Raw genomic sequence first — 13,848 nt, 5'->3', positions numbered from 1 at the left:
GATAGGGTTATTCATTTTGTTTTGGTTTTTTAATGGAGACTTTGTAGATAAATTAATATATTTGTTTTAAACTACTACATTTTTAAAAAGTATTATAATAAAATGCTGCCAATAGTGAAGTGAGATATAAAAATGCAATGTCTTTTTTTTTTTTTAGGTGGTATGGAGCAATCTCAATGTGTAGTAAGCTGTGATGATAATGTTTCAATAGGTGTCATGCTAAAAAGCTTTTTTTAATGATCTATAACTTTGCAAAACAAGAAAGTATGCCTGCATTATGGATGGAACTTTTAAAGCTGTGTTTGTCATTATGAGAATTCTACTTTCCTTTGCAAAATTTTATTTTGCTGAACATGAGATTCTCCATATTTCCTAATATCTCAAGACAGATCCTAGATCATGGTTCAAGGGTACATCACTTTATAGGTGAAATTACTAAGGGAACTCGTAAAAGCTTCTTTGTTTAAATTTAGACACCTATTTTTCAGCAATTTTCTGAAGGGCTCCCCATCAGTATATTCTAGTGCAGTCATCCTCATATGTCAATGAAATGGCATGATTAATCAGATCTTTAGCCAGAGATAACATTTACAGATCGAATTTATCCTTCTATTTGAAAGATTAGGCTATTAAGCTCACTGATTTGGAAAACTAAGAATTGTGAGCAAAATGTTCGGTTAATTTAAATTCAAATAATTTTCATTATTTTCCTGAATTTATGGTAGAACCTCCCACATCCATGAACTCAGGCATCCATGAATGCAGGCAACTAATTCATATAATAACCTGTAATTTACAAGAGCTGAAAATTTGACTATTTTCTTCTTCTTGAGCCCATTAATAAAAAAATACTGCATTCTTGAACCTCACTGTATGTTTTCAGTATGATACCTTAAAAGAAACATAATCTTATTTCCCCTTCCCCAAAGTCAGATGTTTTAAAGCTATTAATTTGATGTTATTCAAAAGCAATTCCTCTATCGACATTTTAAAAATAATTTCACTAATATTTATTAATTTGAGTGAGGGCTGCCCAACAGACCTGTGTCTTGCTAACATCTTTAAAAATAATCATCACATGTTCTGCTGCTGTCAAAACAGTGTGGAGTTTGTGGCAATGTTCTGAAGGGGGAGATTTAACTGTGAGAAAATTTATTAAAAATCCCTTTGACAGGACTACAATTCTACACTGGAGCCTTCCAGTGTACTGATTTCCAACACCTCCCCTTCCCGTTTAGTCACATCTGCTATATTTTCTCTGCTATTCAAAATACTCAGCACTAGAATGTTGACAAAAGTCATATGAAACTCTGGAAATGAATATCTCAGTGTATTTTTGTTTACTTGTCCACAGTACAGTTTGGAGAAAGTGTAATGTTTTCTGCAATAATAAATAACATAAATAGATAATAAATAAATAGAAAATAATCACTTAACCCTACCTCAGCTTTTCATGTGGATTTGCTTTTGCATTCAATGGAAGTCACTGAGAATGTTAGTCATAGTTTTCATTGTATGTGTGGTCTAGATTAAATTTGGACCAGTTTTATTTCATCATATGTTTGACATGATCTTTTATTTCTTCTGCTTTACTTTTTCCAAGCATGCAGGAATGTTTGCCAAATAAAATCAGTCTGCTTGCTCCCTGGGAAAATCTGACAGCGTATTTGTTTTTTCATTTAGTCCTTTGCCAACCTCAAATGAAGCCCTTAAAACCACAGTGGAAGTGTCAAGCCACCAGAAAAGGTGACTGAGACTAAGCTCAATGCCAATCAGAAAACAAAAACAAAATCTTCACATGCTCATTTTTTCTAACATTTGATTCCAAGTTCAACAGGACTTTATTCTCCAAACGTCATTTTCTTATATATTCGGGTCATAAATACCATATCCTGTCAAAAGAAATAATGTTCAGGTCTCAACTTTTTTTTTGGGGAAGTGGAATAGTCCACATCTTTTACTTGACTCACAGTATGATCTGGTATTTAGCAGTAAAACCACAAGGTGAGAAGTACTAGTGCTTTGGAGTTCCTCTTATTTCTTGTGGTTTTGAAACATCCCTAAATAGAGAAAGTGATTTGGAAGTACTTTGTCATACAAACATGTATTCTGATGTCCTTTATTACTAACAATGGTTCATTTATTTTCTTAAAATGCTTGGTTTCTAGCTTTTAGCCCAAATTTCTAAAAGGTAAAATGTGTTTCAAATGTTTGATATCCTTTTCTGAAATGGGTCAACAACATATTGGAAGCTTTTTATTGAAAAAGAATAGCTTAGGTTGTTAAATACTACATAGTACAGTCTTGATTAAGGACTTATCCTCTTTAAAGTACTCAAAGGCTGCCATAAGGTCTCCCTGGACCTCTTCTTTACATATATATATGATGGTTAATAATGTCTCAATTTAAAACAACATAATTCCTGAAAGTTGTGTAGCATGAATAATTTGTTTAATTCAAGAAGTATTTCTTGTACATCGATTTGTCGGTATTACCAGAAAAACAAAAGCAAAAAACAAAAACCAAACAAAACAACAAAAACATATTCTAATATAGAATCATCGAATGGTTTGCATTGGAAGGGACCTAAAAGGTCATCTAGTCCCTACCCCCTTCCCATGGGCAGGGACATCTTCCACTAGCCCAGGTTGCTCAAAGCCCCATCCAACCCAACCTTGAACAGTCCCAGGGATGGGGCATCCGCAGCTTCTCTGGGCAACCTGTTCCAGTGCCTCACCATCCCCATGGTGAAGAATTTCTTCCTTACATCTCATCTAAATCTACCTTATTTCAGTTTAAAGCTATTACCCCTTGTCCTATCACTACATGCCCTTGTAAAAATTCCCTCTCCTAAAAAATCCCTCCCCAGTTTTCTTGTAGGCTCTCTTTAGATACTGGAAGACTGCTCTAAGGTCTCCATGGAGCCTTGTCTTCTCAAGGCTGATCAACCCCAACTCTCTCAGCCTGTTCTCATATAAAAGGTGTTCCATCCCTCTGAACATTTTTATGGCCCTCTTCTGGAGCCTCTCCAACAGGCCCATGTCTGTCTCATGTTGAGGGCCCCTGAGCTGGATGCAATACTGCAGGTGGGGTCTGACAAGAGAAGAGCAGAGGCACAGAATCACCTGCCTCACTCTGCTCGTCACACTTCTTTTGATGCAGCCCTGCGTACGGTTGGCTTTCTGGGGTGCAAGCACACATTACTGGATCATGTTGAGCTTCTCATCAATCAACCAACTTCTTGTTGGCACTTTCCCTACCCTGCCGCCCCACACAGGCACATGCATGTGTCCTAAAAGAAAAAAAAAAAAAAAAAAAAGTGAAGTTGGGGCCACACTAGTTGGAGACAAACGGGTACTTTGGTCAGAGTGAGCAGAGCTCTGTGATTCAGAGGATGCTGTTTTATGTGTACCGATACTATTACATCCTTTAGCATGGTCTGGTGGTGAATTGATACAATACAACTTTTTCCATCACTCTAAAAATCGATCTTCTTCTTCTACTTTTCATCTCTTTTAAAGGTTTTAGTCTCCCTTTCAAGCCAGCCATTACACTGATTCATTATGACTAAAATTGTCTTGAGTCCTACACATTGGGAAAGAAAGATTCCATACAATGAGAAAAGAAAGGGGAATATTTTCAGCTTTCCCTTGATCATTGATATAAAAGCATTAGTCTGAAATGCAAGGTTGAAGCAGCAGCTGTTCACTGACTGTACCATAAAACATCATCAGTTTACATTGCTGTGAGCCCTAAATTGACATTTTAAGTGTCTCATTTGTTCACAAGAGGTTCTTTCTCAAGCTCTTCCTGTTCTGTTTTGTAGACAAAGTGAAACAATGTTGACTAGAGTGAAGAACTGAAAATGTGTTTTGAATGTGTGTTCATGCTGTTTCAATAAATATAGTAAAAGGTTAAAATAGGATCTCATCATGCAATGGTGACAACAAAAAATGGTTTCTTCAAATAGTTTTGTCTGAAAAACCTGTTTGAGGTGTTCAAGTACTTCTGAGCCTTTAAGCGGAATCAAGAGACATGAATTTGAGGTGTGTTTTTGCAATGTTCTTGGGTTATGCAAGAATGGATTCTGCATACTGAAAGGTCTCATCAGTGTGACAATTAAAAGGATTGTGAGAAGAAAAACAGGACAACATTGAATTGCATGCTAATCTAATAAAATTGAAATTAATATTATCTGTTTGCCAAATATGACAGTGTCTGTAATTCCCAATAAAAACAACTCTCTATATGGAAGTGGAATGATTTTGTTACGTAAGCAGATAGATTTATAGAAAAAGCTGCCTTAAGTCTCTCATAAAAACTCACCCATATGCAGCACTTTATTCCCTGGAAATTATATGTGTGAATTTTTTTTATGAAATCCACAATGGAGCACTTGTTTGTCTATAAAAAAATTATTATCTTTTTTTTTTTAATTCAGCAGAGCTACTTTTGCTCCACCTCTGGTATTTGTCCACCCTTTTAGATTTGCAGTATCCAATAAGATCTGCCAGCTCTGAGATGATGCAAACTAGTGCTTACTACAGGTACCATAAACTATTTCAGATTTAACAACAACAAGGAAGAAAATCTTTCTATTACTTAGTGACTTTCTGACAGTTTTCTACTAGGATTAAAAAATTCCTAACTGGATAAAAACCAATAAATTTTGAAATGCTAATTCTAAACTCATGACCTAGGCTAATGAAGTTCTCAACATGCTACTAAAATATAAATAAAATAAAATAAAATAAAATAAAATAAAATAAAATAAAATAAAATAAAATAAAATAAAATAAAAATTGTTACCATAAATCTGATACCCAGTTTTCTACAATTTTGTACTAAATGAATATGTTTCCAAGTACAAAATTGTGTTTGCGCTCTATTTAGGAAAATCTCTGAACTGTAACTTTAATGTGTTGTGCAATTAAAGATAATGATCATTGAAAGGATTACTGTAAGGTGAAATATAGGGAAGCTTTTGTAGCAATATGGTGCATCAACTGAATTACATATAAATAGTTTAATGATTAGAAAAATGCAGACCACCTCTTATAGATCTTTTGTGTCCTGAATTATATTAACACAAATCCTGAAGAAAATCTGTTTTTAAGTGGAATCTTGGTTTATATTCAGAAAACAACTTGGGACACAATCCTTCTAACTCCTTGTAATGGAAAGGAACTGTGTTTTAGTTCCATAATCAGAGAAGTTTGAAGCAGAACATCACTTAACACTGTCTCAGTTGTTAAATAGGTGTTTAGAAATAGCGTTAAAGTAACTAAGTATTGTTGCTGGATAGTGACAACCTCATCAAGATGAAATAAAAGATGATGAAAACTCCCAGCCAAACTAGCAATCAAAGCATGTATCAGAACAAATGAAAACCTGTCAGGGGCAGATAAAACCTGGCTAAAATCAAATTAAAGACGGGATGAAAAGAAGACAAGACTTAGTAAAAATAAAACAAACCATTAAAATTGCTCAAAACCAAAAGCATACTAGCCCAGAACAAACTTGTCGAAAACTGAGATGGATTAGGAAAGAAACTGATCTAAGTTAGGAGGAACAAACTTGGATATTACAAAGTGTGTGTAAAGCAAATGAAAGGAGTTAGAATGGCATCCTTCTGAGATTGATTTACCATTTTTCCACTTGCCAAAGCAGAAGGGAAGATTTTTTTTCCACTGTAGAATCTATCATATAGAATATCTAACTCTGAGACTGAAGTTTAACTGTTTTTTCAGACACTTCAGAGAGGAATATCTTATTATACGTGGTTTAAAATAATAGATAAATGTTTCTTAGATGGAGGAACAGAAAACTTTGTTATTGCTACCTGTCTAAAGGGATCTGCAAGTACTGTGTACGGTACTTAAAAAATAAAAATAAAATAAAGAGTCATCAGGCATTCACAACTGCATTATTCATTTTGGAACTGGAAACAGAATACAATTGGCCAGGTTTCACTCAAGGGTTATATAAGACAGTGTGAATAACGAGGAGGGAGTTGAGAAAGTATCAAACTCTCTAGAGCCTCCATCAATCTCTGTGACTGGGGAGAAAGTTGCGGAGCAGTTCTTTGTGTAAAACCGTCGTTCTGAGTTGCAAAGTGGAAGGTTCCAGCTTATCCATGTGTTGTAGCTCCTCTGAATCTTGTGGCAGTTACCCAAATTTAATTGAGAACACAGTGCAATTCTGAAGGGTGTTCATGATGTTTATCCATAGGTGCCTGAGTTAGAAGACCAATGTCTGTAGCTGGAAAGATTCAGAGCAGGGTTCAACCACAGGTGATCTCATTCATTCCCACTTGGAGATGCTGCTCCTAGCTTCCTCTGTCAATATTAGGAGGGCTGAAGGACAAACATAAACAGAATCTTGGTTCTTGCTGGACCTTGTGATGATTTCTGTTTTAACTGGACAAAAGGGGATCACAAGTAAGGCTTGGAAGAAACTACAAGATTTCATCTTACCCATCTCTTAGGCAGCCTTCTCTGAGATATATAAGCTATTCTAAAATCCTCCAGTGATACCGTTTTTAGCATTTCTTGGGCAATGTACAGCTACACTTACCAATAACAAAGTCAGTTTTCAAATAAAAAAACTTAAATCTCTGTTGTGACTGTCTATGTCCATGATCATTTTAAACTCCAGAGACACAGAAAATGACTTATTTATTAACTCTTCCCTCTTCTTCTTCTTTGTGTGTGTATGTTTGTGTGTGAACCTTTCATGTATTTAAGGACTGTTATGAAGCACTTCTACTTAGTTGTTGTTTTTGTGTTTTATTTTCTGATTTTTGTGAAATTTTTTAAATTCCTGTCTTTACTAATAGATCAATATTTTACTTCCAGACATGCAGATCTTGATTCTAAACTTCAATTTGTAGGAAACAAAGCTGCAAATCTCAGAAATTTTTAGTAAATTACGAATATCCAAATTGAGGAATAAGAACGTGCTAAATGGTAGTGGCAACATCTGATAAAAATTTATTTACATTGTTGTAATAGAATAATCCTCAAAAGAACAATGGAGAAATATACATGTTATTGCATGTGCTAAGTGTAATATAAAAAGGAGAGCTAGTAATATATGCCTAGGTTAAACACATGATAAAAATTAACACAAAATTAGGCATTAACATTAAGATAAAGGAGTGAGTTCTATAGTTAAGATCTAATGTGGGCTGAGGAAAAAAGATTGAGGATGTATTACCAAATCCATTAAAGATGGAAAGTTTGAGCTGAATATTACAGATGTGAGCCTTCAGGTAGAAGTAGGAAAAGAGCAAGAAAAGGGAACAAAGATTGCTACACAAAGCAACATAAATTGTTAGGCACAGAAAAACATCTAAATGCTTTTCTAATGTTCTTACTGAAGGAATGGGAATGTGCTGTGAACAGGGATGAGCTGAAGAGACAGTATGGGCCCCTGCCTGAGAAGTGTCAGACTTTGTTTCATATGCTTTGTGATCATATTGCTAGATGGTAATAGTGACATCTGATAAAAAGAGTTTAGTCTAATGAGAGAGGCTTGACAGCAAATTCCTTGAAGATTAAAGATAAATGCTAGTATAACAATGAGACAAATTATATTCTAGTGAAGAAGATTCATTGAAAAAGAAAAAATTGCCTATGGTGAAAGTAGGACCAGTACCTTGGGGGAATTTCCTGCTATCTAAAAAAGAATCTTTTGTGGTGATGCTTCATTACTGTCTGATAGTGCTGAATACAAGTAAAACAGGTCAGCAGAAATTTAGAAGATGACAGACAGAAAAACCAGCCAAATGGTTTTCTAAAAATCAAACATCTCCAGAAAAAAAAAAAAAAAAAAAAAAAGGAAAAAAAAAGGAGAAAAAAAGTACTTTTTTTCTGGTGTTTTTTTCAAAATTAGTAGATGATGAGAACACTGTGAATATAATAAATTTCATTCTAATATTCTAATGCACCTTCTGATGAGTACTTGAGGTTTTCATGAAGTCTCACAAACTGTATAATCTTCTGGACATGAACACTTGAGAAGAGTAAAAATTGGCTGAAGAAAAGGCATACTTAAAACATTTTGACAGTCTTTTTGACTTTAGCAAAAAGCTGATTTGAAAGTATTATGCTACACTGTTTCTCTTTGATCCACACAATTTTTTAGTCTACACAATCAGCTGTGGGTTGTGTACTAGCAAATACTGGAATCTTTGACAATATTTAAAAATTCTCAGTCATACATCTTATCAGTTTCTCTTTCCACATACTTTCTACTGCAATCAAACACAGGCCCGCAACAGACAGGACTTTTTCCTCTTCCCCACCTGGATTTGGGTGGATCTCTGTGAGCATTCTCTTCCACATCTATCCATCAACTCATGCAGGGTCAAAGCCTGAGAATTCAGGTTGTGACTACTTTGACCCTAAGGATAAAAAATAGCCAGAGAAAAATTACAGTTATCAGAAAGAGGGCAAAATATAAATTCTTTGGGTTAGGTTCAGTTACCTACGTATTTGCCCAGAGCCATTCAAGATGGACTTGACTTCAGCAGACCACTCCAGATTTCAGGTTTCATACAGGTCCTATGGCATGCTTTCTGTTACCATGTGGATGTCTTGGGAGCCATAAATCATCAAAGTATTAGACATCAAAGTTTACACAGCTGAATTGAACCCTTTACACATAACCTTTTAATAAAATTTTCCTTCTTTGGCAATCTCATTGGTCTTTATTTCTGGTCTGCTTCAGGACTACTAGATAACTGTTTTGTCTCTTGAAAAGCATTTATGGAACTCTAACTTATAGTCATAAGCATGACAAGTGCAAATCTTGCTCTTTCTTATTCTGCTTGCCACAGCACATTCAGTATTGCAGTGATGTTAGTCAGGGGTACAGTTCAGCCAATATGTTAAGCTCTGTCCTCATTACATCATAAAGGGAATATGTTATCATAAAGCCACCTTAATAGCTGAATAGTATTTATTCATAAAGTGAATTTTATTTATCTAATGTAAAACCATATTTAAAAAAAAAAAAAAATTGTCAGAAGATTGTCCAAATTTTTACCAGTAAAAAGTGTGCACATGTCAAGTGCATAGTTTTAGTTTATCAGTAATTGTATTAGGGAGTATTTATTACTTGAATAAGGTTAAACATAGACCCTTACGCAAAATTATTTCGATTAAAAAATAATTAATGTTCATAGATGTAATATCTCCTTAGCTGACATAATAAAAATAACCATAAAGGAAGCCTTAGAAGGATATTTTCTAAGACTCTTTGGGTGCATTGAATGAAACACTGAGAGACAGAAGATGCTTTAAGCCTCCCCCACCTTCCTTTTTTTGTCTAAGATCTACTCATTAAAAATAAAATTGAGGATACAGCCCAGACTAAGTGTTTACTGATGAGTAATATGTGACATTCAAGCCAGCAGTTATATTTGTAAAAGATCTGTATTTTTTATCTCCCTCTGCTTAGGAAGCAGTTTGAGATTTTTTTTTCACAATTCAAAGAAAAGGCTACTTATTGGGACCTGTCAGATGGGGAGGACAGAAAGGAGAGAGGAGATATGGGATGGACAGGTGTAGACATTATTGGTTCTTTTATTACCAGCAACAATGAACTGATAAAATTTATTCCAACAAACTATTTTAAGATTATTTTAAACTTCTGTAATCATTTAAGAAGAGATGTATCTTCGTAGAAAAGTAATAAGCTTAATGTGACTAGATGATTTTTGTTGCTAAGATGTTCCATTCATTTCTTCCCACCTCACTAAGCTTGCTTCATTTAACCAGCCATATGCAAGATTGTGACTTTTTAAAGCTGTAATAGTGTGAAAGTGAATTTTAAACTCCCCTAACAGTGAACAGTAATGCAGAGAAGCAGGAGGCAGCAGTGCCCACTCAAAGTTACCCAGCACATTCAATACTTCTTTTCAATGTTGTTTTTTATGAACAGACCTAGAATGATTCACCAAACAGAGTGTATTTACATTATTTTTAGCAAATGCATTTCACTGTACTGAAGAAGTAATCAGACTTGCAATTAACACAAAGTAAAACAAATAAAGACTTTTTTTCATGGATCTTTGATTTAAAATAAATAAATTCCTATCCCATTAAATTTCCATTTAGTTTATATCTTTAGGTTGTACCATTACCAAGATATTTGCATACAAATACATTGTTGTAATAGAATAATGCACAAAACAACAATGGAGAAATATACGTGTTGTTGCATGTGCTGTGTGTAATATAATATAGAGAGCTAGTAATACGTGTCTAGGTTAAACACATGATAAAAATTAATGAAAAAAATAGCCATTAACTATAAGGAAAATGAATGAGTTCTATAGTTAAGATCTAATGCAGCCTGAGTAAAAAGACTGAGGACATCTTATCAAATTAATTAAAGAAGGAAAAATTGGACTGAATAATATGGATGGGAGCAAGAAAGGGAAACAAAGATTCCTACACAAAACAGCAAATCTAAAGAGAGACCACAGATCTCTGTAGTCTGAGTCAGACCACAGACCTGATTCTGCTGGAAATCAACTCAGAAAAAAAAAAAATAAAGCTGGAAAACTGAGGAATCATCCTCTGTGAATATAAATTACTGCAACAATATTGACTTCGATGGATACAAACTGCACAACAGTGTTTCAGTATGTGGCATGCAGGGTCTTTCTATATGCTACATACGTTTTATCTGCTGCTATGTTTAGCAATGACCTAGCCAAATTTTTTCCTTCTTGTCATTGCTGATGTGCTTTGCAATTTCTACTGACCTCCACAATGGAGATGGCGTTATTGGAACTGTGGCATTTTGAGACAACTGCAGTTGAAATACTAAATAAATCTAAATAATGCATCCATTGCTTTCACTTTCTTCAGGCTACACTTTATCCTTAGGTATGCTGATACAAATCCAAAGCAAATGGAAATATATGTGGTCAGGTTTTGACGGAAGGTGGGAAAAGTAGATCAATAGAGCCAATCTAAGGTAAAGATTTCACTTTAGTAGCTACAGGTGTGCCAATGTGAGGATATGTGAATGCTGAACAACTGAAAGAATATGGTTATACTGGAGATACATATTAAAAAAAAAAAATCTGAGAGGGACAAAAAAGATCAAAAGGGTGTAATTTTAAGGCAGGCTGCTCGAGAGACATTCCTTTTAATTTCTTTTTTTTTTTTTCTTTTTTTTATTAAGAAAATAGTTAAACGTCATTGTTTTCATATGGAGGCTGCAAATTGTTCCTGTCTTTGAAAAGGAGTTTTTTACTTTCTGAAACAAGAATGACCCATAGCCACGACATGTTAACTTCTTTTATGTAAGCCAAAGACTTTAGCTTTAGATTTCTTTGAGTAGTTTAGAGAGCTCTTGTCAATCTATGCATTTTAAACATCAGTAAGATTATTATTTTTAATTTTCAAGAGTTTTCAGTCACTATATTTGTTATTTTTACTTGCTGTACCCTCTATCTCTAATCCTTTGACACTTCTGTATTTTAGTGTCTAGGATCGAGATCTCAAAATATGAAAGGCACCTCAAAATATGAGTTTCTTAAAACATGAAGAAATGCTTTCCCACAACTTTATTGAAGGCAGAGTTATTAGTGGAACTGGAATTTCCACCTCTTCCCAGCTCCATAGCTGCCTCTGGCATCTTCTTTCTTGAATGTTGTCATACTTCTCATCTCCTCAGCATGGCCAGAATTTCTTCCCCTTTCCCCTGCTCCCTTTCGGATGATGTCTGGATTCTTTGAAATGGTGAATACATGGTGTGGAAGATCACACAATGGTGTCACATTTTTTTCCCATGACTTTGTAATTCAACAAACTAGTGGGCAATGAAGTAGTTATGAAAATGAGTGATCAGCAGAATGTTGCTTAAATAACTTTTCTCAAATCAAACTGTTGAAAGGTAATTCAGAAGTAAACACAGGCATGAAAAAAGATAATTGCATTTTATATGTTATGTCCTGAGTAACCTATTCATGAGCTCAGACCTGTGGTCAGGTTTTCACTGATTAGCATGTGTCGAATTTTTTTTAATAGTAATTTTGCTTCAAAATTTACCCCAAAATATTTTAATGTCCTCATATGTTTAATTCTAAGACTTCCCAATGAAAAGTTAGTTTTTATTAGTTTATGAGGTCATTGATGCAATTTTGATTGTATCAGGGCTTTTTCGAGGGATCTTGGTGTCAGACTATCGAGTAGCACATTACCCCACTTTGTCAGATTACGTGATTTTATCTGTTTTCTGGATTTTATTAGCTGTTTTCAAACACATTGGAAAAAATATTAAAATAAATGTATTTCATCCCTGAGCTTTGTAACAGAGAAAATAGTTAGAGCCAGTAGCATCTCCCCTGGATTTTAGGAGAATGGTATTACCCTGCCTTTCTCTGAGAGATTGCTGGTTACCTTCTGTCAGTGAGCAACTGTCTCACTGCAAAGCAGAAGCACGATCTCATCTCTTTTGTCTGTGTTCAAGGCAATTACTTCTTAGACAGTGGAATTTCTTCAGAATGACTATGTACAAGAGCAAACGCAGAAACCAAAGATGTAAGTAAATTGTAAAGCTTTTTTTAATGTTATTACAGAGGAGGGAAAATAAATCTCCAGCTTCATTGAAAACCATGTTTTACTTTACCCTGCTCTGGTTAAATAATACCAGGAAAACAGCAATAGTATTCCCTACCAGTTATCCCCCTGTATCTGTATGTTAAATGCATGAAAAAGCTTTAAAATGAAAAATTATCTCACTTGTTACTATGGAAACCCTCAGCAAGTGATTGCTTCATAATATAAACAAAAAAAAACTATAAATCAAAAAGAAGTTTAGTTCAGAGCAGTGTCCTTTATTCAGGGCTTAATGGCTGGCTAGCTGTAGCATTTGACTTGACAGGGTTGACATGTTTTCACTTGGTGGACTTTTTAATGTGTTTGCTTTAGGGAGTCAGCAACACCAGAACTTCAAGGGCAGTTATTTTTCTTTTTCTTCACCACGACTTTCAGAAGGATCAACTAGTTTGCTTAAAGCACAGAAACAGAAACTGGGGGGAAAGGAAGTATGTATGTGTCTCTGATGTGTATTTAAGACACTCCAGCCCCAAAAATTCGCTGGCTTCTAAATGCATGAGTTTCCAGCCAAGCACCTGTTTGACTTTTTACATTACTATAGCATCAGCCAGGGGAATTTCAGTACCAATATTGTCTCCTCCAGAACATTACAGAAGGGTGACTGAGGCAAGTGAAAATCAAGTGCTGTGGGTCATGTCATGAAGTCTGTGTTACCGTAAGGAAATCTAACAAGAGGCCAAGTTATAAATGGAGAGCATGTCTGAGGCTGAGAAAAACAGACATTCCTCTGAGAAAAATGCCATGTAGGGCTGTGTGCCTTCAGGGAGAGAGCAGGAGGGGAGGAATATCAATTTAAAAGAATATAAATTTGGACTGTATTTGGACAGGAACATTGTTAATGTTGGAGGGATATGTACAGCTACATCACTGACCTCAGTTTCTGATCCTTACAGCTTAACCTGTACAGGTCTCCTTTAGTTTTTCTTTCCCAAAACAAATGGATGTGCTGCATGTGGAAAGTTTGCGGAACAGACCTCTGCTAAAATCTCTGCAACAGAAATCAGTCATCTGCTTCACATTCGATAAAATAAATTATCATAAATTTTGTTCCTGTAGCAGCAGTGAAAGAAAATTAATTTTATACAGTCAGATTATAATTAATCATGTTCATTTTGACATACTAATCACTCTCACTGTTATTATGTAAACTGAGAGCTCTTTCTACAGACAGCTGCATTCTTGCATTCTCTCCTGTTCAAGCCTTGTT

General features: G+C 34.9%; 1 protein-coding gene across 9 annotated transcripts in view; it reads left to right on the top strand.

The window, feature by feature from the left end:
* The window catches only part of RALYL (RALY RNA binding protein like), a 384,238-nt gene that overhangs the window by 266,785 nt on the left and 103,605 nt on the right, over positions 1–13,848 (top strand). Inside the window, exon 1 of one of the 9 annotated variants that reach the window (XM_065832026.2) lies at positions 12,441–12,563. The exons of the other annotated variants lie outside the window; for them this stretch is intronic. Coding sequence (XP_065688098.1) covers positions 12,527–12,563 — 37 coding nt within the window. The 5' untranslated portion in view covers positions 12,441–12,526. Of the gene's footprint in view, positions 1–12,440; positions 12,564–13,848 lie in introns of those variants that run through there. 9 annotated transcript variants of the gene reach the window in all.

Source organism: Patagioenas fasciata, chromosome 2 (genome assembly GCF_037038585.1).
Source record: "Patagioenas fasciata isolate bPatFas1 chromosome 2, bPatFas1.hap1, whole genome shotgun sequence".
Classification (NCBI taxonomy): domain Eukaryota; kingdom Metazoa; phylum Chordata; class Aves; order Columbiformes; family Columbidae; genus Patagioenas; species Patagioenas fasciata.
The sequence above is the reverse complement of the archived record's forward strand: the minus strand, read 5'-3'. Positions and strand labels throughout refer to the sequence as shown.